The sequence below is a fragment of the Panicum hallii genome, chromosome 9 (genome assembly GCF_002211085.1).
Source record: "Panicum hallii strain FIL2 chromosome 9, PHallii_v3.1, whole genome shotgun sequence".
NCBI classification, from domain to species: domain Eukaryota; kingdom Viridiplantae; phylum Streptophyta; class Magnoliopsida; order Poales; family Poaceae; genus Panicum; species Panicum hallii.
In genome coordinates this window covers 65,642,634-65,669,820 of record NC_038050.1, presented here as the reverse complement: position 1 = coordinate 65,669,820, position 27,187 = coordinate 65,642,634, and the positions used below count along the sequence as shown (strand labels likewise).

Here is a 27,187-nt window from a genome sequence, read left to right as displayed (position 1 = left end):
ACGGGGATGACGACTCGAGCCAAAAACGCCAAAACAAACGCCGAATGCGGTCACGTCACGACGGGGTTGGAGGAAGGTTGGGGATAGGGACGGATGTCTCTGGAATTTACTCGGCTGTTCGGGCCCATGCACGGAAGCTTAGTGGGCTGAAACGGCCCGTGTTGGGCTTGGCCTAGGCCTAGGTTTTCTGATACGGCCCAGGCCTCTCTTCCCTTTCTCTCTCCCTTCCGTTCGTTTCGACCGTTCATTCGCTTCGACGGGCGCGAGGGACGGGATAATGGCGGCAGCGGCAGCGAGCTCGCTCTCCGTTCTGCCCCTCGCGCCGCGGAGGCCTCTCCTTCTGAGGCGCGCTGCTAGGAATGTGGAGGGAGGCGGGGGAGGGGCTCCGAGGCCCCTGCGCCTCGCGAGGTTGCGGCTGCGGCTGCGGCGCGGGCGCCAGGTCCAGGCTGCTGCCGCCGTGGCCGGCGACGCGGAGTTGCCTCTGGAGGAGGCGGAGGCCGCGATGAGGGTGGCGGCCGACGATGACAGCGTCACCGCCACGGTGGTGTCCGCGCTGCTCACGCTCGCGTTCGTCGGCCTCTCCCTCCTCACCCTCGGGGTGCGTGCCTGGGCCTCTACGAGTGGCGAAATATTAGTCGTGTTGCGAGCCGGTGTGGTGTTGGATGGTCGGTGCTGATCTCGCCTGGCTGTGTTTTCGGCTGGCTCTCGACTCTTTGTGCAATGCAGGTGATCTACCTGTCGGTGCAGGACTTCTTGCAGAAGAGGGAAAAGGAGAAGTTTGAGAAGGAGGAGGCTGAGAGGCAGAAAGAGGAGGCCAGGAAGAAGAGGGCCAAGTCCAGGAAGAAGAGAAGAAACTATTGATTCCTGCCTCTCGTTTGTCTGGCCACTCCAATGTGAGCACCACTTCTCTTCCGCCTTTGCTTCTTGTAGTAGCAGTGACTGTGTAGGCAACATTGCACATTTAGTTTCACTAGAGGTTTTGCTTCCTTTTACACTTTAGGTTAGACGCGATCAGTTCAGCTTGAGGTTCATGCTAAACCAAATTACCCTACAGCTAATTTGTTGAAGTGTGAGACTATAGAATTCAGACCTAGAACACACACCACTTTAACAATATAGGTGGCCTAGATGCCGATTCTCAAGTTCAATTGACAAATTGCACCCACGTCGGAAGTTTAAATCAAACACTTCCATTTGCACCTAAATGAGACTATGATGCAGTTTACTCTTAGGTCAAACTTTTAGCCAAACAGAAATGTTAGCTGTACTTCCTACATGAACACTTCTTTTTTTATTACATTTTTTTCTCTCATTTCTTTCTATGTCTTCCCTATACAGGGGGATAAACAAACAAAATATTTCAAATTTTTATGCCTTGCATATCGACCTGTTGAGCCAAGAATCTTTCTTAGACTTTTCATGAATAGTCGTTGGCTCCTCCCTTTGTCAGTGAACCATAATCCCTCTATGATGGCGGACGGTGTCATGTTTCTGTTCCTCATCTGAACCCTGACCGTACAGCTTATCACCTTTATTATATATCTACCATATTTTGATTATATTGCATACTTCAGAAAATCTTGACTCCTCTGTTTATTGCATTTCATACAGGTTATGTGTGCTGCGTGCGCTAACTATGCTCTTCAGATGCAGATCAGTCTTCAACATGTGCTTTTCTCAGATTTTATGTCATTATGAAGACTGATTAGCTCCTTGTTTTTCTTAGCTCTGTTCAAATTAGCCCATTTCTTCTCATTTATTCAGGTTGTGAGTAAAAGTTATTGTACCACAGATGCTTCACAAATTATATATCTCACTTTGCATTGGCAACATGATGCACTTCAAGCTGAATCCAGAAGTACTGACATGTTTGATGAGTTTGAGTTTTCTGGGCTCTGGGGTCTCCATATACAATTCTTTTCATGCCAAAAGGTGCTAGTTTTGTTAGTGGTGTTGGGGTGAATGAGCAGTCTGTGATTCACTCGCTAAAATTTCCTCAAACCGTGTGCTGCTTTGTTTGAATTTAAGATGATGCATCAAATCCGCCTGAATTGTTGAATTACACACCAATAACTTTGAAACTGAAGTCTTATAGTTTCTTTGTTGCTTACATGTTGAAGTAGGTTGGATTTGGACTGGTTAGGCATTGACTTTTGTAGAGGTACCTTGGAAACAGAAGCTACATCTACATCTATGTTTTTTATATTCAATATTCTTCTAGAAGAGCAAAATAACTTGGCCGTTCCTTTGTGAAATGTGCCAAGTGAGTTGTGAGGTCTGTATTGCAAAGATAGGAATGAACTGGCTGCCTGTGCTGGATTATGGACATTTGCAGCCTCGGCATAGCCTGGAAAGGGGTTGCCTTGCATGGTGATTGGCGATGGATATGTTGTGTACAGTATAGGACAACTATGCATGTTTCATCTTTGCAAACAACTCTTTGGACTCTCCAAGATAATGTCTTATACCATTTATTTCTTAAGCTAAGGTGATATCATTCTTTTCTGAATTAAAATCAAGTCATCTACATATATTTAGTAGCGAATTCCCGTATGTGATTTTTTTTGTTGGTGTTGAATTGCTCTATTCATAAACTTAAGAATAGCAGAGGCCGCGGCCAGACCACAAGGGATGGGGAGGAAGTTTCTCACCAGCTCTCTTTCATTCCTCAGCAGACAAGGAGTCATGTAGCGTGTCTGATTGAGCATGACAGCATATGAAGTTTTTTTGTTGGTTCTGTAGATCTGATCTACTCCCCTGACATACTCCAGCACATGTCAAACTTTACCGACTTTTGGCATCTGGCTATTTTGTGCCTGTACATGTAGGCACACGTGAAGATCAATTTGTCTGCGGTTATTTGTTTATTAACCAGGCAAAAGCGCTGTAATTGTGAAGGGAATTGAGGTGGTAACGGCAGGAGATCTTTGACCCCTGCGTTCACTATTCACCGATGAGCATCAAGTGGTCAGCCGAAAGTGACTGAAAGTGAAGTTGTTGGAAGAACGGCGACCATTCGCAAAGCCATCTATAGCCGGGAATCGTTTCAGCAAAAGCCAAAAGTAAAGTATTTTTACAACAATACATTTGAAAAGTCAGAAACGGATTCTTGGAAAGTGTTGAGAAAATGAAAGAGCGAGAACGCATGTGCTCCATTTTTTTTTGAACTAGTAGTAAATTCACATGCGAAGAAAATTCAGTAGTGCAATGACAGCGTTCATCCTTGCTGCCTGTGCCATGTTTAGATGGGTTGCGATCAACAAGTTTAACAGATTTATTTACTACTCTGCAAATTCATAGAAGCCTGCCGTAGTACTGTTTCCAAACTGGTGGCCAGCGTCAAACCAAAACCGCAATCAATTTAAACCTGTCTCCTTTTACCGCGCAAGTCAAAACCGCCTCCCTTCTTCCATCCACGCGGCGGTTTGCTGAACCCGCCCGGGCGCCGCCGATTCATCCATCCTGGCCTTCCCCGTTGACCTTCCCCGGCCGGCTGACCGGTCAACGTCACCCCGGCCGCTAGCTAACGGCGTGAGCTTCCCAATCGCCGCGCTCCACGGCAGTCGCCGTCACCCGCGACGTCACCGCCCCGCCGGACGCCGTCCCACATAAAACCGCCCCACCCACTCACCCACCCCGCAATTCCCCTCCCCCCTCCTCATCTCCGCTCCCCGAAAGGCCGAAACCCCCCGAATCGAATCCGGCGGAGTTCGATTTGGGGATTTCGGCGCCTCGCCCCCGGAAATTTCTTGGATCTGAGGCCGGCCGTCGTCTTCGATCTGCGGCTGGAGTGAGTCTGCAAGTTTTCCGGCTCGGTTTTGGTCGGAGGGCTGGGGGGTTTCGGTTGCGGGGATGGAGTCGTCTCCGGTGTCCTACTGGTGCTACCGCTGCAGCCGCTTCGTGAGGGTGTCTCCGGACACCGTCGTCTGCCCGGAGTGCGACGGCGGCTTCCTGGAGCAGTTCCCACAGCAGCCGCCGCGGGGCGGCGGCGGGAGCGGCCGGCGCGGGACGATGAACCCGGTCATCGTGCTCCGGGGCGGATCGCTATCCGGGTTCGAGCTCTACTACGACGACGGCGCGGGCGACGGGCTGCGGCCGCTGCCCGGTGACGTCCAGCACCTCCTCATGGGGTCCGGTTTCCACCGCCTGCTGGACCAGTTCTCGCGGCTGGAGGCGGCGGCGCCGCGGCCGCCGGCGTCTAAGGCTGCGGTGGAGTCCATGCCGTCCGTGACGATTTCCGGAAGCGGGGCTCACTGCGCGGTGTGCCAGGAGGCCTTTGAGCCCGGCGCCGCCGGGCGGGAGATGCCGTGCAAACATGTCTACCACCAAGACTGCATCTTGCCATGGCTGTCCCTCCGCAACTCATGCCCCGTTTGTCGTCAAGAGCTTCCGGCCGCAGCCACCCCAGATGCGGAGGCGGATGCTGGGCTCACCATCTGGCGACTTCCACGCGGTGGATTTGCCGTAGGGAGGTTTGCCGGCGGGCCCAGAGAGCAGCTCCCGGTCGTCTACACCGAGCTGGATGGGGGCTTCAGTAACGGGGTCGGCCCGAGGAGGGTGACATGGCCAGAGGGAGAAGGGCAAGTGGACGGCGGTGAAGGTCGGATTCGCCGTGTATTTAGGAATCTGTTTGGCTGCTTTGGTCATGGCAGCCGGCAAGCAAGTTCGTCGCAATCTCGTAGTGGCTGAGCACAGTTTTCCTTGGTAACTTATTTTCAATTGATAGTGCTGAAGAACTAGGGTTAGTGTAAGAAGGGAACCCAGATTATAATTTCTTGGGACTTTTGATGTAAATGAAGGTCTTGCATTATCCCCTCTTTTGTCTCATTTAAGAATTAAAGAGAGATGGTTATGAGCAAACATCTTGGAGTGACCGTGGCAATCAAATTAGGTCAAACAAGCACTTCAAGAAAGTAATAGCAATGAATGTTGGGGAAATCAGTCCTTGGAAAAATTGTAGTTAGAGAGAATTTCTGTATTTACATCCCTACTATTTGTGTACATACTGGATCAAGATGAATTACCATTTTGCTATATCTTATATTGATATAACAATCCAAAAATTTTGTGATGTTACTTTTGTGCATCAGGCCAAACCCCATCACGTTTGAACCCAAAAAAAAAATATGTGCATCATACATTAGTCATAAGTCATAACAATGGCAGAGCACTATCTAATGCTTAATGGTCAAAGCTTAGCCTAGCTGTGCTCCTGTTTCTAAGTAATGGCCAGCCAACTCTACTCTCTTAATTTCTTGGGCCTGGTTGTTTCCCACTGCAGTTTTAATGCTTTTCTTTCGTCTGATAAATAAGAAAACCTCAATTCCCCATACTCTTTATATGATGGTTTTAAATTGTTTTTCAGTGCATTCAGCTTGTGTGGGTGCGTGTTTAGATTGGTGCACAGTGAGTAAACGTGATTGAAAAAAAGCTTCTAAATCTAGCATTGTTGTGTGTATAAGAACACAGATTAAATTACCACATGTCCAATTATGGATGGTTTGATGAATTTTTTTAATACAATTATACAGCGCACATCCAGATGGAGCTCACTTTGCTGCAGAGGTAAAGGCCCCTACTATTTATTTTCAGTTATTAGTATATGAATAAAATGACGGGGCTGCTATCTTGTAGTAGACATTCTTTGTCTATGTCCATCCTTGTAGCTCTCATCCATCTTGTTTGCGAGTCATATCGGTTATACATAGTGGTTGGCCTAACTGTGAAATTGATCCTTATTTTCATCAGCATGTCCTTTCAAATAGTAACAGATTGAATTTTCAATGATGATTTGAGTTGTACACACTGACTAATTGCCATAGCTGTTGTGATTTTCATCTATTTGGATTTTGGTAATCTTTCATATCTATTGCTTTTGCTTCATTTGTGGTTTCAATATATGTCACAACTCAAAAAGTAAAAGCTTCATTTGTTGTTTGGAGCATCTTGTATTGCCTTTATTCTGATATGAATGCCTTTATCCAGATCATAATCTTTACTTTGCTCACTTGAGTACCATATGTAGCATTTGGCCTAGGAAAAAACTGCTATATAGTGCAGTCGCATGTCTTTGTTGTCTGCTTCATTTACATCTTTTCTGGTTACTACATGAATGCTGAAACAGCATGTATGGAAGGGTTCCCATTATCCGCAGATGGAAAATAAACTAACATCAATCAAGTATCTTTAAAGTTGGGGCAAGAAATCATTCTCATTTCTTCAGGTCCCAGTCCATGCGGCAATTCAATTGCTGCTAGTGAAGTTTGTTGGTGTTTAGTTCATGTCATTTTCCTTTACCCCTCGTTTGGGCGCTCACATATTATTATTGATATAGCTGTAATCCATTTGCTGTTCATTCACCTATTCGATCATTATATGTTACAGAAGATTTCTATATATTACCTAATAAGTAACTGACAATGGATCCTAACTAGTTGCTTTCCCTGCTAATAGTAGTCATCCAATGAATGTATATTTTTGTAACTTTTCAGTTGTTTGCTTTGCCCTTTACACTGGTTCTTTGTCTTGCTACCTTTAGTAGCTAAATTGTTTTAGAAGAAATGTTGGTCTATATTATGCTTCTCTGTTGCTGATGGTATCTTTTGTGGGTTCCGGATGAAAATGCTGTATTCTTTTCTTGATAATTACCCTTCATGGTTCTTATGGTTGCAGGTTGACATGAAGAATTTCAGGGGTCCATGTGACGACGGTGATGGTCATTTATTTGTGAGGCTCCCACAGTAGGTACAGTGTGAGTCTGCTTCTTGTTGTGTCATTACTGGTAATGTGGGGGCATGGGTCGGTAGGAAGACTGCCCTGCCAGATTTGGCTTATGCATCGTTATTGAATTGTCAGTTCATTAACATTTCATGGCAAATTCAGTTACACCCTTGCTGAGCAGTTTTGTTATGTGTCAAGATGAATGTGTTGTCTTGGTTGTTGAGCAATCAACATCCATGAATGTAGGTTGATTCAGCAGCCTGTCTGTGCAACCTTGCATGTATGCTGCATAGACCATGGTGATGATCAAGTATTGGGTCCGTTCGTGACAAAGATTGGATGGCAGCTGTCAGGTCAAGCAGGACTGGACCCATTTCAGGAAATGTTTGGCAGGATGGGTCAGTGCACTGGAATCTATTGCTGGTGGACCTGGTCCTGGAGGGCTTTCGGCATTCTAGGCATCACTGTGAGTGGTCGAGGAAAAGGACTGCTGCCGAATGAGCCTAAACTGCTCACTGAGCGATGCTTTATGCCCATTTCTGGCTTTTTAAAACGCCTTGGGAAAGATTGCTAACTTTTCGTCTATGTGCCAATTCTGTGCCGCAGGAAGTGCTGGACGACGTGGATGTTCTGGGTACCCTCCTGCAATACGGAGAATATTTTTTGGTAACTCAAGAGATGAACCTTCGTCGACCTCCATGTTTCTGTGCGACGAACTCGGTTTCTCGGCAGCACGGCAGAAGTTGGGTGTGAAACTGTGGGGTCATCCGGTGCTTCTCTCAGAAATTCGACGGCTGTTAACACGCATAATGTAGCACACACCTTCCATAATAGTTGCTTCAGAGGGAATGGTCCTGCAGCGTCCTTTCAACGCTTTGGTGTGAGGCTCCATGTTTTCTGAAAGCCTACTACACTTTGTTGGTTCCAAGATCTGAGTACTCTCCATTGTGTGGTTGTCCCCGAGCAATGCTGCAGGATTGCACAATCAGGGCGTAAAGAATGCGCGCGAGCACCCAGGATATAAGCCTTCCTGCCGTGCAGATCCATGTGTGCTTCGAGGGGCAGAAGTGGATTGGATGGTTTGCTGGTATCTTATTCGCCCCGGCAGTCTGGCACCAGCCTTCAGTTGCGCATGATTGGTGTGCCATGTGTGTGTATCATGATCGCTTCCATTTGAAAAGAAGCAGAACGGCCATCCGTGTCGGGTCAACACATGTCCGCAGCTAATCATTTGTGAAAAACAGAACTGGATACGACGAGCTCGACGTCTCGTGTATAGATTCTGGCGATCATGGCAGCGTTTTATCTCTGATGCATGAAGCCTGAAGAACCCTTTGCTACTTGGAATCTGCCCCTCTTTTATTTCAAAAAAGAAAAAAAAAGAATCTGCCCCCTCTCTCTGAGTTCACCTGGCCAAATTTCAGAAGCAACGGCGAGTTGGCGATGAAACACAAACTTGTGCGCGGCTTTCCGCGCTAGTACCCTTTACATGTTGCGACACGTCAGGTCTCGCAAGTGACCCACGTGCTGAGAGCGTACTGGATGGTACTGTGCCGTGGTGCCCGTTGCTTTCCCTTCACGTATCGGAATGTGGTAAAGGTAAAAAGGCGCCTGCGGCCTACAGATTGCTTCGTAAGAAATGTCGCGTCATTCTCGCATGATGCCGGTGTGGTGATCGGCGGTCAGGCAGAGGCAGAGCACCGGCGGGGCAGATCGCAGGAGCCGGCCGTCACCATCACCACCGTCTCATGCCGCCCTGTCCTGGGAACCAATCGGCACTGTCGGCAGAGCCACACGGCCGCCGTGAAAAACCTGTACGATGTGGCCATGTGGGCGATGGGCTTTCCCGAATCCGAGATTCCCAGGTAGATTTTCACGGCAACGGAACGAGGCAAGACAGCGCAGGTAGATGAGGGACCTGTGGATGTGGTTGCGTTTCACCGGCAGGTCTCCAGCTGTCGGCCACGGGTCTCTCAACCGCAGGCACGATGAACTGGCGCGCGCTACACCCAACGCCAAGGCTTGGTCAGGTCTCTTTGGCAAATCTGACAAGAGATCGTTGGCGAGGCAGCTGCGCTGAAAGCAACTCGCCTTGTCCGAGGATCCTCGCTGAGCTTGTCTCTAAGCTCCAGTGAGCCAGTGAGTAACGCGTACTGGTGATGTCGCCGGCCACTCGGTATCGGTGAAGAAGAGAGGAGGCCAGGAGGCTCGAGCCTGTGGAGAAGCGAGGGCGGGAGAGGATGCAACCCGACGCAGGGTAGCTACCGTCGCCAATACACTAAGGGTGTGTTTGGTTGGTGGGATGGGTGGAGGTAGAACGGAGCGGTTTCATTTTCAGCAGCGTTTGGTTGAGGAGCGGTGGGATGGAGCGGCTCCCGAAAGGGAATATATCTCCAATATGCGGAACGAGCCGGCTCCGCCAAAATGGCCGGACGCGAGCACTCGGTCGTCCCCACCCGCGCGCGAGCAGCGTGCGCTCCCCCCCTGACGCCGTCCTGCCAGGTGACCGCCAAGGCCTGCCGCGGCCCCTCGCCGGCCGCCCCCCGTCCAGCGCCCGCCCGAAGCCCCCCCGCGCCTCCAGCTCCCGGCGAGCGCGTGGCCGCCCGAAGCCCCCCGCCCCCGCCCCTCGTCCTCCCGAAGCCCCCCGCTCCTCCAGGCGAGCGCACGGCCGCCCTGAGCCGCCCCCCCCCCCCGAAGCCCCCCCGCGCCTCCAGGCGAGCGCACGGCCGGCCGGCCGCTCGGAACCCCCCCCCCCCCCGCGGCGCGGCGCATGGCTCCTTGATCTGTTTTGTCTTGAACTTGATCTGTATTTTTAATTTTGACGGTTCACAGGAGAAATTTGGTAGGACAATGCACTTAGGATTAATTCTACATATTATGTCACGTTGAAACTTAGTTAACTATATTGCATATTATGTTAGGTTGAAACTCAGTTAATTATGGTGCATTTTAATTGAAATATGGTGGTAAGCTCACCTCAACAAAAAGGAGAAGGTAACCACACTCATCTGTCTCTCCAACCAAACACAGAATGGAACGGTTCTACTCTAGTGCACTCTCGAACCAAATAAAAAATAGAACGACTCCGTTCTCCTTACCAAATGTAGAACGGAGCGGCTCCATTCTCAGAAATTAGAATAGAACCATTCCATTCAATTCAAGTTGGCTCCCCAACGCCCTAAAGAAAAAGGCCTCTACGAATGGCGCTGGGCGGTCGAAAGGGACGCTGGCGTTGGTTGGGAGGACCGGACCGGAGGAGTGTGACGCAGCAGTCAAGCTCAGCAGGCGCGCCATCGCTGGCGGAGTTTACATGCGACCGCCGGACCGCGCGCGGGGGGAGTAGAAACAGAGAGTGACCGCATGCCATGCCGCGAATCATTCTCCTCTGCCTCTTTCTCCTCGCCCACGCGGCGGCGTCGGCGTCGGCGGAAGGGGAGGCTCGGTTCGGAGGTGGAATGCTGCTTCCGCTGCGGGTGCAGGCGGTGCCGCCGCCGGCGAACAAGCTCCGGTTCCGCCACGACGTGAGCCTGACCGTGTCGGTTGCCGTGGGTACGCCGCCGCAGAACGTCACGATGGTGCTCGACACCGGCAGCGAGCTCTCCTGGCTGCTCTGCAACGGGACCGGCGCGCCGCGGCCCGCGGCGGCGTTCGACGCGCTGGCTTCGTCGACGTACGCCGCGGTCCGCTGCCGGTCGCCGGAGTGCCAGTGGCGCGGCCGCGACCTCCCCGTCCCGCCGTTCTGCGCCGCGCCGCCGTCCGACTCCTGCCGCGTCTCGCTCGCCTACGCGGACGCCTCGTCCGCCGACGGCGTCCTGGCCGCCGACACGTTCCTCCTCGGCGGCGCGCCGCCCGCGCCCGCGCTCTTCGGCTGCGTCACCTCCTACTACTCCGCCACGGGCGGCGGCGGCGGCGGCAACGGCACCGACTCCTCGGAGGCCGCGACGGGCCTCCTCGGCATGAACCGGGGCAGCCTGTCCTTCGTGACGCAGACGGCCACCCACCGCTTCGCCTACTGCATCGCCCCGGGCGACGGGCCCGGCCTCCTGGTCCTCGGCGGCGACGGCCTCGCCCTGGCGCCGCAGCTGAACTACACGCCGCTCATCGAGATCCCGCAGCCGCTGCCGTACTTCGACCGCGTGGCCTACTCCGTGCAGCTGGAGGGCATCCGCGTGGGCGCCGCGCTGCTGCCCATCCCCAAGTCCGTGCTCGCGCCGGACCACACGGGCGCGGGCCAGACCATGGTGGACTCCGGCACGCAGTTCACGTTCCTCCTCGCCGACGCCTACGCGGCGCTCAAGGCCGAGTTCGCAAGCCGGACGCGCGCGCTCCTGGCCCCGCTCGGGGAGCCGGGCTTCGTGTTCCAGGGCGCGTTCGACGCGTGCTTCCGCGCGCCGGAGGCCCGGGTGGCCGCGGCGTGCCCGCGGCTCCCGGAGGTGGGCCTCGTCCTACGCGGCGCGGAGGTGGCGGTCGCCGGGGAAAGGCTCCTGTACAGGGTGCCCGGGGAGCGGCGCGGGGAGGGCGGCGCCGAGGCGGTGTGGTGCCTGACGTTCGGGAGCTCGGACATGGCGGGGATGTCGGCGTACGTGATCGGGCACCACCACCAGCAGAACGTGTGGGTGGAGTACGATCTCCAGAACGGCCGCGTCGGGTTCGCGCCAGCGCGCTGCGACCTCGCCACCGAGCGCCTCGGCAGTGGAGCATAACGCTTTCGGCAGCGCGTGCGCCGTGGCATCTATAGTCGTTGTGGGTCTCTGTCGCCATGGATGGCACACAAGCAGCTGCAGGGCGCGAAATCGTTGGTAGAGATGGTCTCTCCGATCACCTGCTGCTGCTGTGGTCAACTCTGTATTGCGCGAACAAATATACGAGCCAATGACAAACTGGTATACTGCTAGTTTAGTTGTTCTTGTTCCAAACCTTGCGATTGGTAAGGTGCACCACCCAAAACCTGATCCTTGGGCCTGCCGCAACATCGAACCAGGGAGCAGAACAACCAAGCTCATCCTACATCAACCGAAGCAGAAAGGGTGTGAGCCAGGAACTCGAAATTTTTACAGGATGAGGAATTTGTTTGGACCGTGATATTCCCGCCGAATCCACATCTATGCTCCACTGAATTTCACAGGATCTACGGAATATTCAGTTTCAGTCTCCGTGTTTCAAGAGCACCATCCATCACCAATCGAACGGCACCGGTAAGGCCACGCACCCTCCACCAGGCAGGCCCGCAGCCCAGCAGCACCTGCGGCCCCCGAACTGGAAACCGTAGAAAACCCACGCCTTTGCTTTCTTTCTAGCTCCTGCTCCCCCCTTCTCTTTTCCCCATCCGCGGCCGCTGCTGCTCTGGTCCTCCGCCAGCGAGCGAATCGCCGGCTCGCCGCGGCGGCTGGAGGCACCTCGCCTTCGATCAGGTGCGCGCCCTCCTCGAAATCGTCCTCTCCCTCCTCATCCGGCTCCCGATTCGGTCCGGTCGGCGCCCAAGCCGCGCGCTGGGCGAAGCTTCCGGAAGCTTCAGGGTTTATCCCGGCATTTCATTTCCGCGCCCGGATCGCTTCGGGCTGCCGGAGTTTCTAGCTAGGGTTCGGTTGGGGCGTCACTCTCCGTCACCTCTTCCATTTATACTGTCGGTGATATCCTCCTTCAGGTCCAGAGGCAATTTCGTTGCTGGCGAGAGGCAGAAGGGGTGGCGGCGGCTTTGGACTTTGGAGCCAACTTTCCTTGTTGCGGTGGCGGTGGCTATTCGGCGCCATGAGCTTCGTGTTCCGGGGGAGCAGGGCGGACATTGAGGCCGGTGGCTTCCCGGGATTCGCTCCCGACCGCCGCGCCATGGTGAGTTTCTGCCTGCTCATTTTGCTAAAATGTGGCTGGTGCTAGTGTAGCTTAACTGGATTCCTTGTCATCGGTCTCTGATTCCATTCATATGTATGCTTGTGTGTAGCGAATTCATGCAGGGGGCAGGCCAGTTCATAGCAATTCCTTGGCTTTTCTTGTCACAGGTAACGTGGGCACGCCGCACGCCGTCTATTGCTAACACTGCTGAACTGTTAATGGTTAGGTTTCTTTTTGATAACATTGTGGTTTTCCTTGGGCAGTTCTTGTTTTGTTCATGGTACTGAACTCACACCAGATGTCTCCCAATTTTTTGGTAAGTTATTCATAATGCATGCATGGTGTCCATGAGTCATTTATAATTGGGCTCTAATTCTTGTGAAGCGTACAACTGTGTAAAAGTTTGATGACTATATCTTTGTTGGATTGCGTGATATGTGGATATTGTCTTTTCTTGTAGCTTTGGATTGTTTTGGGGGTCTTCCTAATGGCCACAAGCCTTAGAATGTACGCCACGTGCCAGCAACTCCAAGCGCAGGCGCAAGCTCATGCTGCAGCTGCCAATGGTTTTCTTGGACACACTGAGCTACGTGTGCATGTACCACCAACCATAGCCCTTGCTACAAGAGGCCGGTTGCAGAGCCTTAGACTTCAACTGGCTCTTCTTGATCGCGAATTTGATGATTTAGGTGTGCCAGTACGTTCCCTTCAATTCGTTTGATAGTTTATAGTGTTTCCTGCAAACTTAGCCCCTTGGAAAATCTTTTTGTTTCAGACTATGATGCTCTGAGAGCATTGGATGCTGACAACAGCCCACATGTTCCTTCTATGAGTGAAGAAGAAATAAATACTCTCCCTGTCTTCAAATACAAAGTTCAGGCACAGCAGGGTAGTACCTCCACCCGAGAAAGGTGAACAATCCTTTGTGTAATTGCGTTGCATTGTTTATATGGCCCTATCAAATTGGTTGCAGTATCTCCCATCATCAACATGTGACCAACTATTTAATTCTGAACTGGAGCAAATCGTATCAGTAATGTGTTTCTAACCATTTTTTTTTAATAGTGATGGGCTACCTCAGCTGTCGACTTCTTTGACTGGGTCTGGCAATGAGGTACTGACAAACACTGACCTGTTTCTCAAGGTGTGATTACTTTGAAAGTATCTTATTAGCATCAATCATGTATATTGTTAAAAGGTCATGTTATTTGTGATGTCATAGTTGTCAGTCATATGTGTATATGCAATATATTCTTACCATATTCCTTTTGAAAGCTAACATATATGTATTTTACATTTTGGTATAACTTGGCAATACATTTTTGGCTTTTCATTCCAGGCTTTCTTTATTGAAGTTATGGACTTGTTGGCTGGATAGCTTTGGGATTTATATGATATGTTGTGTTAATGGTTTTCTAGTTTACACTTCTCTTATCGGATGTAATAGCTATTGTTAAGCACCTTATAGCCAGTGTGATAGCCATCATCCTCTTTGCGGTAGCACATACATGGTTCAGAGTTCAGACTTCAGACTTTGGGCCATGATGATTATTGTTTAACTTGTTTCTACTGTGCAGAAAAAGCAAGCAGATAGAACCAGCAAAACTCTAGAGGATGAACTAACATGCAGTGTTTGCTTAGAGCAAGTTGCAGTGGGTGATCTGTTGAGAAGCCTACCATGTTTGCATCAGGTAACCGTGCTCATTATCCTACCTTTGGTTCTCCTTGTATGGCAACCACAGATTTCTCGGTTTTGTTTCTGAGATGATCCTGGTAAAACCTGTTAGCTCTAGCGTGATATGGTAAATTGGCATGCTGTTTGCCAACATCCTAAAATCATATTATGAGACCAAAACCTTGTTTGATGTGCCAACACATTTGACTGGTGCATTTAACACATAAGTTGTTTTTACCAGTGACCACAATAAATAAAGTCAAGGCAAAGTTGGGTGCCTATTTTCTTCTTAATATAAAGCCACCTAGTTCCTCCTAGGTTGGTCTAGTTTTAGTGTGTTTGAGAAAACCAACGACCAGTATTTTTATACATATATCATATTTTCTTAGAATTCCAGGGGAAAACCCCCTGTCCGCATTCATTGCAACAGGACCCAAGCCAGCATTCAGCACATAATGTGTCTCAGTTTTGTATGTCCCCTATTTTTGCGCGACTAGCGTAAAAACAGCAGCTCATTTCACTCATGACTAATTAGACTCGCTAGTCACTCCTCACGACATGCCATATTCTTCAAAAACACTGGCATGAATGGCAGCTAGGAACCCGTGTCCTGCCAGACCAGACTCACTCACTGTGATATGCATATATCATATCTTACCGTACAGTTTACATCTCACACTTGTTGGCAATTCGTTTCATACTCCTTCCAACCACAAATAAGTGACGCTTCGGACCTGCTTCGGACATCGAGACGACCTCCAAAATACAACTTTGACTAGTATGGTTTGTTACAAAATATTTATAAAACATAGAAAAAGTATAGTTCTATGAAACTATTTTTCGGGACAAATCTACACAGATCATTTCCAGATATCCAAAATTAACATATAACAGTAATTTCTGAGGAAAGTTTTAGTGAATGTGTCATTGTAACTACTCTTTACTCAAGATCTGGAAATATTTTTGAAGCGATCTTGAATTCCACTGGCTAGTTGACACATCAATGACTTCCTCCTTTGCTTTTGTCACACGTTGCCCCCATAGAGCTTGGATTTGTCATATTTTTTATCTACACTCAAAGCCACAATATTAGGAACCAGATGTCTCGAAACAACAATGTATATTAGGAATCACAGATGAAATGGCATCAACGGCCAAAAGATGTGATCCCTATCCCCCCACTCCATGCCGCCACACCTCTAGCTTCCTATATTTGAGGGTTGGTAAGAACCTAAGAGGTGGTTGTGCAAGACCTATGTTAGCCTTGTTCATGTATATGCTTGCCGCTTGTGCTGAATGCACATAGGCTTGTCTTCTGGAGGATTGATGTTGCTACCAGTGCATTGATGAAAATGCAATGCTCTAGCATATTGCTAATGTTGATGTGCCTGATGCATCACCGCAAGATTCTTACTCAACCTTTTGTTTTTCACAGTTTCATGTAAACTGCATCGACCCATGGCTGCGTCAACAGGGTACATGTCCAATCTGCAAGCACCAGGTGAGTGACGGGTGGCATGGCGCAGGCAATGGCGAAGAGGATGCTTCTTATATGGTGTAACTAGCTGCCTAAGGAGCAGGCCTTAGCTAATACTGTAGCTACTGACGAAACCCGTGGAGTGCTGTTCCGGGAGGCGACCAATCTAGGGTGTGGTCTAATCTCCGTCTATCCTAACAAAGCGAGTGTGGATCCAGCTGTTCAGTGTGCTGGGTTCTTGTACAACTAATGTTCACTTCTCTCTGATGTTTATGCATCAAAAGGTTGATGATATGTTTTCTTCACCGGTCTTATTATGCTCTATTTCTCACTCCCGCTGGGACTTCTTTTTTCTTTCTGGGTGAATGTTGATTGAACGATTGGCTGCATGACGCTGCAAGAATGTTTTGGCCGAGCAATGCTCAAGCTACCGAAAGTTGACAGCGATATCCTTATCAGAAATGGCAAGAGTCTGAGTGGTGGGTGCCTCTGATGCAAATTCCTCGAGAATTGGCAGCTGACACTGATTAGTGATTACACTGGATTCTTTTCTTTTTATGATTAACCGGGTACCTTGTTTTTGGATAACTTTGGGATATTTTTTGTTGGGGGGTGGGGGGGGGGGTTTGGAGGCGACGCATGCGCATATGCAACGACAATTGACATGTTGGCCGGCCGGTAATCGGCTGTGAAGGTGTGGGCCGTAGAGGATAGGCTCCTCAATCCTCAGGCGGGCCATCTAGTTGTCTTCCGAAGGACCGAAAGCTCGGTTCGTTGGGATCTTCTATGAAGAAACTGTACTACTGTAGGCATGGTCGCATGTTAAGCGTCGTCATTCCGCGCAAGTGCCTACTTATTTACTCCGCAGAGAATCCCGGTTGCAGGAGAGCCGGTGGAATGGGATTGGGATGGGCTTCTGTCACCTCTGGCCCTCAACTTCTCCCACAGCACAACACATGCACCCCTCTCCCTCCCCATTTCTTGCAACTGTTCACTTGTTCAGTCGAGGTGGTGGCAGTTCTAGATTAGACACCACTTGCTCGGTTCCTCTCTCTCTCTCTCGCTCGGATCGCGGTTGGGGTTGCGGCATGGGAGCGAAGGAGGAGGCGGAGTATGCGGCGGCAGCGGACGCGGAGGAGTCAGCTTCCACCAATCAGCGCACCCTCAGCCTCAAAGGCTGGTCAGTACCACACCCTGTCCACTCCTCTGCTGTGTTAAGCTTACTTGGAATTCGTTTTCTTGATTTGCCTGCCATCAGTTGTTGTTGATCGTTTAGGAATGTGGGGTGTTCTCTCCTGTTCTTGTTCCTGTCTGCGGTGATTAGGCAAGAGCTTGAGGTAGAACGAATGAGTAGTCAAGCGTGATTCCGATGAGATCTCTTTGCATAAATGGAGAATCGGCAAGCTGGCCTTGCAATGGGTTATGGATTTATGGTTACACACCTAGAGCTAAGCTTTTAAAGTGAACCGAAATGATTGGTATCTTTGTGCATATATTCTTGTTTCGCATGATCTCACGTTTGGGAAGAACTACGAGCTAGGATTTTGGGGAGAACAACGATGGCACTACACATCTCGCGTATCTAGTGCCGTGGTCTATCAGGAGATGAAACAAACAAGTTAGTAGTCTTAAAAGGGTACTGCAACTTCGTCAAACAGGATTTGTGCTCGTATGTTTAGCACTAGCAAAGATAAGGAAAAAAAAAGACAGCAAAAACAGTAGTTAGGCAGGCTTTTTTTGGATAATGGAGGTGTGAAATCCCCTCGTTTCTATTAACAGAAAAACCGTCCACCCAAAATTCTGAGAAGTTTAGGTGGAATTGGATCAGGGCACATCAAAAGTACACTTTCCATGGTATTGAAAAATGAGGCGAACCATCACTTTATTGAATCATTAGAAAAGAGTGCCTGTTGGTTCTCTGTTCCTTTCTAGTTTCTCTTCACTTTTCTAACCATTGGGTTAAAATCCAACAGTTTGGAACATCCTCTATATAGAAAAAGTGAAATATGGAGCATTTTATTTGTCTATTAGGAACATTTTCTTCACTGTTGGAACACTTTTTTCTTAGACCAGAACATTACAAATCCGACAGTATTTTGTGTTTTTAAGAACATTTTATTTCATAATCTGGAATATTTCATTTCAGTGCCAGAACATTTTTCCTTAGGCTAGAACGTTGTGAATTTGGCAGTCTGTCGACAGATAAATAGTGTTTCTCATCTTTTAATCGAAAGGGATGGCACATGGTACTTTATAATGTGGACTGCAGTGAGGCCGTACTTTACCTTGCCATCCTTGATTACGATTCATCATATTTGGCGCAGTCAGGTTTGTGGTCCTGAAATCTCAAGGGCAAACCGCAATAGTAAGTTGAGGATTCCATATGTGCCTATTTATTATATGATATGTGCTCCAATATGGTCAGTTGGCCACAACAAGCCAATTCAATAATTGCAACCTGCACTTGTGCTCAAATTAAGATTTGTGTTGCCACAACTTACTGAAAATCTGTAATGATCTGAATGGCATGTTGGTAACTTGGTACGGTCGAGTGACCAGCTGTGATAAAGCGTAATCAACAACTAATGTCCCACCTTAGAATGCCACCAGAAAGAATGGGAAGAGAAATTTGTAAGTTTTGCAAGTCCTAACTGAATGCCATCAAATTAGTGACGTGTCTTTTCATATGATCTCCTTTCCTGCTACTGGTGCATGAAATAACTCAGAGAAGTGTATGAGAATAGTAAATAGCGCACTATGTGGACTGGGTCACCTTGGCCCAGAGAGAAGAGGTGATAAAAATGTCATGTGAATAATCGAGAAATGATATAAAATGCTGATCGATGATGTTAGCAGGTACCCCCTCCGTTCCAAAATGTAGGTCATACATATAATGATAAGAACATTGCGTAACCTATTTTGAAAAAAAATTAGATACATGAGATGCCAGCTTGTTTTGATACTTTTTATAACTTCCTTTGTTTTCTAGGTGATTGCTTATTGTTATGTGTCTATCACAAATGATGTTCTAGTTTGTAATGTGTCAGCGCACACTGACCTTAAAAAAATGTGCCTTACTATTTGTTTTTAAAAAAGTAGGATTCTAAACCCCAGCCATATGAGATGGCTTAAATTTGTGCACACGGAGATTCAAACTGTGGTTGCTAGCTCCACTCTACAATGTGCCTTACTATTTGTTTTACAGTTCCAGCAGCGTGGAAAAAATTTACACCATGAAAAGTCCACATAAGAAAAGGAAATCACAGTATGAGCTGGTTGATCCAAGGCTGTTATCACTTAAATACAAGTTTCGGAACCGCTTATCTCATCAGGAGGAGGATTCTGCAACTACAGAAAGCTTAGGAAATGATATCATTTTCATGAACAAGAACTCTGGCACGGACATGGTCAGCATACCTGAAGAATTGGACTCTTGTGAGAACACTCTAAGCCTATTTGGCGGGTGCATCGAAGTGGATTCTAAAAATGGAATTCAAGGTCAATCTATGAGAAAAATGTATGAGATACGGACATCTGCATCCAGTAGCTCAAGCAACATTTTTTCATCTGAGGCTTTCAGTTGTTCTCATAGCAGCGGCACCAGAGAGACTGACAGTTGGGTTATGCATGATGTAGAGCATGATCATTCAAGTCTGATGCTGCAACCACATGATGACCTAGAGAGGATATATAATGTACTTGAACAGTATGATGATCTAATGAAGGATGAATTAGTGAATGGCAATGCCTATGGTTCTGCTGCTCATATCATGGAGGAGAAGCTTTACTCGAATGGTGTTGATGATTTACAGATCTTGCCAGCAGGCCAGACCGGCTATCACGGTAAGCACTCCCACACGTGCTTCTTTATGAATTTGTTTGCTTTGATTTAGACACTAACACAGTGGGCAATAAATCAGGTGAGAAGAAGCTGACCATTGATCAAGAATTTGAGCAGTATTTTTCGAACCTCATGCTTTAGGATGGAATGGATAATTTCATGACAAAAATGTGGCGCTAGACCTGTAAAGGTGGTTTGCTTCCTGAGCAAAGTGTGAGCCTTACTGTTGGAGTTATCGGTCTATTTCTACGCCTAATGCCGTCGCTGAATGTACATATGTGTGATGTGTGCCCCCTTTTCAGTTTGCCCTTGGCATCATCATGTATGTGTATGTATGCAGATAAGAACATGTCTAACCTAAATAGTTTGTTCTTTGTTTGGTTCTCTTTGCTTAGCAAGCTTGAAATTGGACAGGATGGATTCACTTGGTTACGAGGTAAAGCCAAATTGGATTTCCTCTCCTAGCAAAGGTGCTTGCCTAGCATTGCCAAGGAAGGCTAGTTTTTTTTTTCTTTATACTTGTTTTTTGAGAGACGTAGTGGGCAAGGTTGGCACTTGGAGGCAATCAGATCAGGAACCCTGGAATGGGGACGTGATATTGTGGACTTGTGATGTTCAGGTTAGCAATCGTCTGGCTTCCGGGCTGCTTGTACCGAACCATTCGTGCCCCTTTAGGATGCGAGGGTTCTGGATTCCTGTGAAATACTAACTCCGTTCTTAAACATACAATATCGTTAACTTTTTCGTTTGTTTAATTTTTTCATCTTTTATATAAATATTTATGCAAATATATAAATTGACAAGCTAAATCTAAAATAAATTTGATGACAGATACTTATTTTACTTTGCTTGACTAATTGAGTAAGTAAATATTATTGATCAAATTGAGAAAAAAGATAATGTTACCATGTATTTGAGAACGAAGGTAGTAATTATTTTCCCGTAAAATCCTTATATCTCAAAGGGACATCTAGCAAGTGTTTCTGTTAGCTGAAATGTGTGGAGCTTGACAAGGTCTCTTTCTTCAAAACGTATATGTATATTCGTGTCCACCTTACAAACTTACGCACGCACACTATACATATAAGCACGTACGAGAAAATTGGTCAGATAGATCTTGAACTTGCTGTAGTCGCCACGAAAGTTGAGATTGCTATAGTCGTCATAGAAATCTTGCTAAATTATTAGTCAAAAATATGACAATTTATACAAATTTGGAAACTCGAATCTAGGTAAGCAGATTCTACCCAAAAGATGAAACTGACCAAACAAGTTAATGTTAGCTACCGTATGTCTTCGTTGTTGGCTACATGGTCGGTCAACCATAGGGCCAAGGAAGCTTTATTAACATTCAAAAGAAAATAGAGTATTGACATGTCACTGGCAAGCCACAAATTGTAGAAGTAATGGTGGTGGTTAGGATTCAGAAGTCGAGCCTAGCTCAACTTATTAGGGTGGAAGATGTGATTAAGGTTGAAGGTGTGGATGTGCACCCTAACTACTTAATTTATATCTTTCTTAACTTGAACTTAAATATGTTTCTAAAAACTTGGTCAAACTTAAAAGCTAAAATGACATATATTTGAAATGAAGTAATACATCTCAAAAAAGCATTATGAGGATAGAAGATTGATTCCAATGTAGCCGGTTCTTTGGTCATTTCTATAATACGGATAAGGAATATACTTTTTATCATAATCCTTATTTATTCCTTAAAAATTGTTACTGTATATTTTTGCAAACATTTTAATGTTTAGTATCTCACGATTTTTTTTCTCCACTAAGAAAAGCTATACCGATTACAGTACCGTTGTACGTAGTGCTCTGAATAATAAAATTCTGCGTGCAGAAGTCCAGGTGCCTGGTTAAAGGTCTGTTTGTGTAATATAAAAAGGTACAATGTTTTCAAATAAAGAAACAGCACAAAATCTATGCCCGAGTTTGGCTAGGCGTCAGTTCCTCAGTTTATATTTTCCGAAAAAAAAAAGGTTAGGGTTCAACTAAACCCCGCAGGCCCGCACAAACGTTTCGGCGTTTCGCTGCCACAGCAACGCCGCCGCCGCCGCCTCTCGTTTCCTTTCGCCGCCATACACCTCCGCTCCGCTCTATCTCTCAGATCCAGCGCGGCGATTCTCCGCTTCCTAGCCCGGCTCCCCCGGCCCCCTTGTGCTAGTTTGGTTGGATTCAGGGGGCTAGGTTTTAGATTCGGAGACATGGCGGAAGTGGAGGACAAGCTCAAGGACTACGAGATCATTAGGGAGGGTGAGGCCGAGATCCTCCAGCTCAAGAAAAACGCCGTCTTCTTCAATCCCGTTCAGGTTTCTCCGTCTTCCATCTTTTGTGTTGACTGTTTTTGTTTTTTTAGTTTTAATTTGGTGGTGGTGGTGGTTGCGGGGGGGGGGGGGGGGTTCAATTGGTTTCTTATCTGCGGTGGCTTGGGGTTTAGAAGCTGTGGATTGGGGATACAGTCTGCACCCTTGAATTAACTTGTAGCAATTTACTGGAGTGACATGCTGACTTCCAGTTGATCGGTCTCCAGAGCTTTGAGGTAGTCTGGATGATTCCAAGTTGAGTGTTGGGCCGCGATTGCTCTGCGGTTGGGTCCGTTGGTTAAATTTTATCCCGTTCTACCATCAGGGTGCTTTGTGCCCAGCTAAATCTACTTCGTTATTGCAATTCATTTGCATATACTAGCCCCTTCATAAATTGAAAACATTTATATTTTGGTAGGAGATATGTCAAAAATCCCAAACAGATAATTTATAGCACTTTTGTTTGCTGGATCAGGACGTCTGGGTCTGGTCCGTTTTGGACAACGTGGTCCACTGATTTTAGGCCTCACGAGTTGATCATGTAAAGAACTGATGAGCTAGTTAAGAACGCCATGGTGATGCCAGATGAGTTGGCATCATTCCGCAATCCAAACAGGCTGGTAGCCTTGGTTTTTGGATCGGATGACTCTGGAACAAACTGATGCTGCAATCTAAACAGCTGTTAGTGTATATATATTCATTCTCTCATTTTGCCAACCAAGTTTTGGTGCCAGCCAGTCGGTGATCAAGTCTTTGCCTCCAACTTTACCTAATTCTGCCATCTAGGTGGTTTTTGGGTAGCTAAAGGAATTATCTATGAAACATATTTGCTTATAGTACTGTGTCACAGTATATGGGAAGCAATATAAGTTTGGAATTGCATAGATATATGGTTACCGCTAACAGTACATTTTATATGTTATATTCTTTTGTACTATTGACAAAAAAATTATATCGAATGGGTTCAAATAGGTCATTGAAGAAGATAATGGTTACAAATTATGAATATTTTTTCTTTTCTAGTGAAATAGTTACTTTTCTTGATAGTCAAGATTAGTTATTCTTTTGAAGCTGGTATGTTGAAGAGTAATTAAATATGATTCAAAGGTCAAATTTTACTGCTTGAGTAGGTTCACAACAGAGACATGTCCATTGCTGTTTTAAGGGCCTTTGTTGGCAAGCGCAAGGAAGAACATGAAGCGCTGGTGAATAAGAGGAATAAATTGCATCAAGAAAACAAAAAGAGTGAAACATCTGTTCAGAATGGAGAGGATGCTTCAACTAGCCAGCTTGATGAAATGGATGTTGTTCCTGAAAAGGATATAAATCAAGCTCAAGATGAAATTGAGGATCTGTCAACAGAAGCAACAAAAACACCTTCCTGGAAAGTAACCAGAGAACTTAAGCCACCAGTTGTTCTTGAGGTGACACATCTCATATTATGGAAATGCAGTATCTATATACTTCAGTTTAACAATTTAACATGAACTGATATCTAGTATGCACTGCTAATGAAAATTGCAGGCTTTGGCTGCTTCTGGGTTGAGATCTCTCCGGTATGCCTGTGAAGTTGATGGCTTAGGAAAGGTAGTTGCTCTGGACATTGATAAAGGTAATGTCACATTTTTCTAAACTTGCTTCTCACATTCCTAATATTTGATGCTTTCCGGCTCGATTTCATTGTGGTTCTTGTTTCTTCAGCTTCTATCGAATGTTGCAAGCGGAACATTAAGTTCAATGGTGCTTCCGCTACTAGTAAGGTGGAAGCTCACGTGGCTGATGCTCGAGTTTACATGCTCACGCATCCAAAAGAATTTGATGTGGTAAGGCATTTGAGTACACATAGTTGTAAATCTGACATTTTATTACCCTTCTTCTTTCAGCCTTATGCAATACAGGGTGAAAACATGATGAACACTGTCGTACTAGCTTTTGATTGGAATGATGACTTCTCTGGGTCAGGGTGTGGGGGGTTTGCATTCATTTGGTTATATCTCTGGCTAAGACTAACTATATCTGAGGCTCTAAAATTTGAAGTTTGTGGTATTTATTATGCAAGGGTAAACCTTGCAGTTAAAAGACTCAAAAGTCACATGTAGACATGCCTCTGAAATTTGCATTGAGTAATAATGATTCTCTGTAAATATTGCATTAATATGGATTTGCTCTGCTCTAATTTTTTCCGCATCCACATTCTTAGGTTGATATTGACCCTTATGGGTCACCATCTGTATTCCTCGACTCAGCTGTACAGGCTGTTGCTGATGGAGGGCTATTGATGTGCACTGCCACTGATATGGCAGTTCTTTGTGGCACCAATGGAGAAGTTTGTTACTCCAAGTATGTCAAATATAGTTCTTTGTGGCCACTTGTTCAAAAGAAAGTTTCAATTGTGGAGCTTACAGCGTAATGACCAATTATGTTTTGTAGGTATGGTTCGTACCCAACCAAGGGCAAATATTGCCATGAAATGGCTTTGAGAATCCTCCTTGCCAGTATTGAGGTACATAAAATGATTTGCAAATTTCAATATATAAACTATGTATCACTTCCATTTGAGGCTTTTGCTAAACGATGCATCAATTCAATTCTGCAGTTTCCATGCTCCATCCTTCGGATATCTTAGTTCTTCTTGTCCTTAACACTTTATTTTTCCCAGAGCCATGCAAATCGGTACAAGAGATATATCGTGCCTGTTCTCTCTGTGTTTATGGATTTTTATGTGCGTGTTTTTGTTCGGGTGTTCACGTGAGTTTCCCCCTGCTATTTCCTTGTTCGTTCTTTTGTTCAATATTTGGTTAAAGTACTTAATTTGACTAATATGGCGTTGTATGTGGTTCCACGTGCAGTTCTGCAAGTGAAATAAAGAATACTCCTCTTAAACTTTCTTACATATATCAATGTGTTGGCTGTGATTCTTTCCATCTTCAGTGTCTTGGGAGGACTATTTCTAAGGTGTGTTTTGAATACTATTCATCTCCTTTATACAACAATCCCTCAATTGTATCTTGACAATATTTTGATTTGCCTTTCCTTGTTTTTTCTGTATGAACAGAATAGCACTGTGAAGCATGCACCTGCAATTGGGCCTGTTGTCCCTCAAGAATGTAGTGATTGTGGAAAGAAATTTAATGTGGGCGGGCCAATATGGTCTGCTCCTATTCATGATCAAGACTGGGTAGTTTCTACATTGGCAGGTGTTAAGTCAATGAAGGATAGATATCCTGCATATGATAAAATTACTTCAGTTTTAACTACTGTATCAGAGGTACTGCTATAACTGCCATCTCTTTTACCAAATTGTTATTGTCATGCCTATGCGACTACGAAAGCAAGCCTTTCAGGTTTTATTGTTAATATTGTTTTATTAGTAAAACCAGGTTGCCATACACTTGGAAGAGTTTTTGAACAAGGCTGATGTCTTGATGACCTATTGGCCATGATTTATCACTTAAGTCAAAGAAAGAATGTAGGGTTTTCGTATTCATAACTATGATCTAGATGTGTAGGTTATTCAAGCAAGAATTTGGTTATCTAGTCAATTTGTTGCCCCGAGTGCAACTAGTAAACCATATCTGGCTCCTTTTTCCTTCCTCTTCTGCATGATAAAAACTGAATGTTTGCAGCTGGCATTGGTTGCCTCCAAGTTTTAGGAGGACTTTGGCAAAAGTTAAGGCTATATAGCTTAGTTTTTTTTTCTTTTGGCAACCAGTTATTTCATTAATTGACAAATTATGTTCAATTGAGGAACTTTTTTGAACATTCTTAACTTCATTTGAGTTATTCTTGTGATGCAGGAGTTACATGATGCTCCATTGTTTTTCAGCCTCCATAACATAGCTGGCACCGTTAAGTGCATGTCTCCATCTTTGGTTATGTTTCGGTCTGCGGTTCTAAATGCTGGCTATCGAATCTCGAGCACCCATGTTAATCCACTTGGTGTTAAATCCGATGCCCCTTGGGACGTAATTTGGGACATCATGCGCTGCTGGGTAAATTTTGATTATCCCCTTTTATCAGAAGTTTATTTCATCAGCTAGCCTAAAATATTAGTGATGTTATCCATAGATGAACTTATAAACCTTTTGCAAACATGGACACAGGTGAAGAATCATCCTATTAAGGAGCAGCCCCATGACTCTCCAGGAACGGCCATCCTTTCAAAGTCGCCAACGCTAGAAGTATGTTCCTCTATTAAGCATTGAGCTTACAATGCTCCTTATATGTTTTTTCCCCTCCCGCAGCACATGACAATAGTATTTTAAAATTCCTTTTTTGTGTGTTGTGTAGGTGGATTTCTCTAGAGCAGTGGCTGCCCTCAGCAAGGCTCAGATGAAGAAGGTGAAGCGGTTCCTTCCAAACCCAGAACGGCACTGGGGTCCAAAGGTCAGAGCAGGCCGTAAGATCACGAGCAAACATGTCTCTCTGTTGGGCCCTGAGGCTATCAATAGTATTCTGAATGGAGCTGTCAGCCACGAAGATGGAAATGGAGCAGCGCTAGACAAACCAGCTCCAGAACCTGAAGGGATCAAGGATGATGAACCCTCAACCAAACGCCAAAAAACCGGTGATGACGAAGAGGCAAACGAACCTTGATCGCCAAAACCACCATTAACTTTTTTTTGTTTGCTTTACCTTATATGCTTCCGAAGTTTACTGTGTTTGTGTGGTCGATAGGTTATTTGTTTCACCTCTTGCTGGGACAATGATGAATTTTGATCGGACAAGTTTTGGGCTAGGTTTTGCTATGCTTTGCTGTATGTATGACGCGTCAAGTAGGGGTGGTTAACTTGTGAAACGTAGAAGGGAAAGCATGCTTCTAACCAATCTACAAAACAAATGAAAATTTTATAAGATCGATATGTTACAACGCAATACTGTAGGAACAAACATTATTCCTTTGTCATAGAAATAAACCAGTGATCCACGACATGCGCTGCGTTCGGAAGTGCTGCTGCTTTGCAGCCAGTGATGACGAGCGCCAACAACACCAACAGACCCTGCTGCTGGTCAAGAAACTGCGCCTAGTCAGCACCACCATCTGCGAGCAGGGCAGGTCGGCGGCGTGGGTGCGTGCGCGGTCAGCCTCCAGACAGAAATAGTCAAAACCACCAACTCTCTGCCGCCGCTCTCGCCGGAATCATGAGTTCGTGACCCGCAGCAGCAGCCCCGCGCACGCGGGGGGGGGGGGCGGGGGGTGGGGTCGCTCGTAGTCGCCGCGGTGTCGTCATGCGCACGCGCGCATGGATCCAAAACGGCAGCGCTACGTGCGCGCGTATCCCAGGCGCGGCACCTGAATCCCCTCGGCACCCCACCGGCAGATTTTCCAGCCG

The 27,187-nt window shown here is 46.7% G+C and overlaps 6 protein-coding genes across 8 annotated transcripts; all 6 read left to right on the top strand.

The window, feature by feature from the left end:
• The first annotated feature begins 44 nt into the window (after window positions 1-44).
• Window positions 45-1,851, top strand: LOC112873350. Its single transcript, XM_025936323.1, has 4 exons — window positions 45-65; window positions 143-598; window positions 727-893; window positions 1,612-1,851. The coding sequence occupies exons 1-3, from the start codon at window positions 45-47 to the stop codon at window positions 859-861; spliced, it is 612 nt and encodes a 203-aa protein (XP_025792108.1). The 3' UTR covers window positions 862-893; window positions 1,612-1,851.
• Window positions 1,852-3,633: 1,782 nt separating this feature from the next.
• On the top strand, window positions 3,634-4,954 carry LOC112874841 (E3 ubiquitin-protein ligase RDUF2-like). Its single transcript, XM_025938400.1, has one exon. It carries the CDS (start codon window positions 3,853-3,855, stop codon window positions 4,687-4,689), a length of 837 nt encoding a protein of 278 aa, XP_025794185.1. The 5' UTR covers window positions 3,634-3,852; the 3' UTR covers window positions 4,690-4,954.
• A 4,927-nt stretch (window positions 4,955-9,881) lies between these two features.
• On the top strand, window positions 9,882-11,625 carry LOC112874839 (aspartic proteinase PCS1-like). The gene has a single exon (XM_025938395.1). The coding sequence runs from the start codon at window positions 10,086-10,088 to the stop codon at window positions 11,421-11,423; it is 1,338 nt and encodes a 445-aa protein (XP_025794180.1). The 5' UTR covers window positions 9,882-10,085; the 3' UTR covers window positions 11,424-11,625.
• A 127-nt stretch (window positions 11,626-11,752) lies between these two features.
• On the top strand, window positions 11,753-16,015 carry LOC112874840 (E3 ubiquitin-protein ligase SDIR1). Of its 3 annotated transcripts, none has more exons than XM_025938399.1 (9): window positions 11,753-12,131; window positions 12,365-12,549; window positions 12,659-12,716; window positions 12,813-12,829; window positions 13,010-13,238; window positions 13,325-13,460; window positions 13,615-13,693; window positions 14,127-14,240; window positions 15,660-16,015. In XM_025938399.1, the coding sequence occupies exons 2-9, from the start codon at window positions 12,469-12,471 to the stop codon at window positions 15,783-15,785; spliced, it is 840 nt and encodes a 279-aa protein (XP_025794184.1). In that variant the 5' UTR covers window positions 11,753-12,131; window positions 12,365-12,468; the 3' UTR covers window positions 15,786-16,015. The 3 variants fall into 3 exon arrangements, with proteins under 3 accessions (XP_025794184.1, XP_025794181.1, XP_025794183.1); XM_025938396.1 differs by having other exon boundaries at window positions 12,813-12,865; XM_025938398.1 differs by having other exon boundaries at window positions 11,772-12,131; window positions 12,813-12,865; window positions 13,615-13,663.
• Window positions 16,016-16,618: 603 nt separating this feature from the next.
• Window positions 16,619-20,266, top strand: LOC112877147. Its single transcript, XM_025941356.1, has 3 exons — window positions 16,619-16,881; window positions 18,907-19,544; window positions 19,622-20,266. Exons 1-3 carry the CDS (start codon window positions 16,658-16,660, stop codon window positions 19,681-19,683), a joined length of 924 nt encoding a protein of 307 aa, XP_025797141.1. The 5' UTR covers window positions 16,619-16,657; the 3' UTR covers window positions 19,684-20,266.
• A 1,489-nt stretch (window positions 20,267-21,755) lies between these two features.
• On the top strand, window positions 21,756-26,614 carry LOC112877368 (probable tRNA (guanine(26)-N(2))-dimethyltransferase 1). Its single transcript, XM_025941661.1, has 12 exons — window positions 21,756-21,860; window positions 22,985-23,278; window positions 23,379-23,466; window positions 23,556-23,677; window positions 24,055-24,194; window positions 24,285-24,357; window positions 24,514-24,602; window positions 24,704-24,809; window positions 24,910-25,122; window positions 25,652-25,846; window positions 25,958-26,035; window positions 26,145-26,614. Exons 1-12 carry the CDS (start codon window positions 21,756-21,758, stop codon window positions 26,448-26,450), a joined length of 1,809 nt encoding a protein of 602 aa, XP_025797446.1. The 3' UTR covers window positions 26,451-26,614.
• The last annotated feature ends 573 nt before the right edge of the window (window positions 26,615-27,187 follow it).

What these genes read in the sequence shown, in the direction of transcription:
- LOC112874840 (XM_025938396.1), top strand. Translation starts at nt 12,469, where the DNA reads ATGAGCTTCGTGTTCCGGGGGAGCAGGGCGGACATTGAGGCCGGTGGC. An exon ending in CTCCCGACCGCCGCGCCATG is followed by an intron (nt 12,550 to 12,658) that starts GTGAGTTTCTGC and finishes GCTTGTGTGTAG; the next exon opens with CGAATTCATGCAGGGGGCAG. An exon ending in ACACTGACCTGTTTCTCAAG is followed by an intron (nt 13,694 to 14,126) that starts GTGTGATTACTT and finishes TCTACTGTGCAG; the next exon opens with AAAAAGCAAGCAGATAGAAC.
- LOC112874839 (XM_025938395.1), top strand. Translation starts at nt 10,086, where the DNA reads ATGCCGCGAATCATTCTCCTCTGCCTCTTTCTCCTCGCCCACGCGGCG.
- LOC112873350 (XM_025936323.1), top strand. Translation starts at nt 45, where the DNA reads ATGCGGTCACGTCACGACGGG. An exon ending in TGCGGTCACGTCACGACGGG is followed by an intron (nt 66 to 142) that starts GTTGGAGGAAGG and finishes ACGGAAGCTTAG; the next exon opens with TGGGCTGAAACGGCCCGTGT. An exon ending in TCTCCCTCCTCACCCTCGGG is followed by an intron (nt 599 to 726) that starts GTGCGTGCCTGG and finishes TGTGCAATGCAG; the next exon opens with GTGATCTACCTGTCGGTGCA.
- LOC112874841 (XM_025938400.1), top strand. Translation starts at nt 3,853, where the DNA reads ATGGAGTCGTCTCCGGTGTCCTACTGGTGCTACCGCTGCAGCCGCTTC.
- LOC112877147 (XM_025941356.1), top strand. Translation starts at nt 16,658, where the DNA reads ATGCACCCCTCTCCCTCCCCATTTCTTGCAACTGTTCACTTGTTCAGT. An exon ending in ACCCTCAGCCTCAAAGGCTG is followed by an intron (nt 16,882 to 18,906) that starts GTCAGTACCACA and finishes TTTGTTTTACAG; the next exon opens with TTCCAGCAGCGTGGAAAAAA. An exon ending in AGGCCAGACCGGCTATCACG is followed by an intron (nt 19,545 to 19,621) that starts GTAAGCACTCCC and finishes GCAATAAATCAG; the next exon opens with GTGAGAAGAAGCTGACCATT.
- LOC112877368 (XM_025941661.1), top strand. Translation starts at nt 21,756, where the DNA reads ATGGCGGAAGTGGAGGACAAGCTCAAGGACTACGAGATCATTAGGGAG. An exon ending in AGCCACCAGTTGTTCTTGAG is followed by an intron (nt 23,279 to 23,378) that starts GTGACACATCTC and finishes TGAAAATTGCAG; the next exon opens with GCTTTGGCTGCTTCTGGGTT. An exon ending in GTTTTTGTTCGGGTGTTCAC is followed by an intron (nt 24,603 to 24,703) that starts GTGAGTTTCCCC and finishes TTCCACGTGCAG; the next exon opens with TTCTGCAAGTGAAATAAAGA.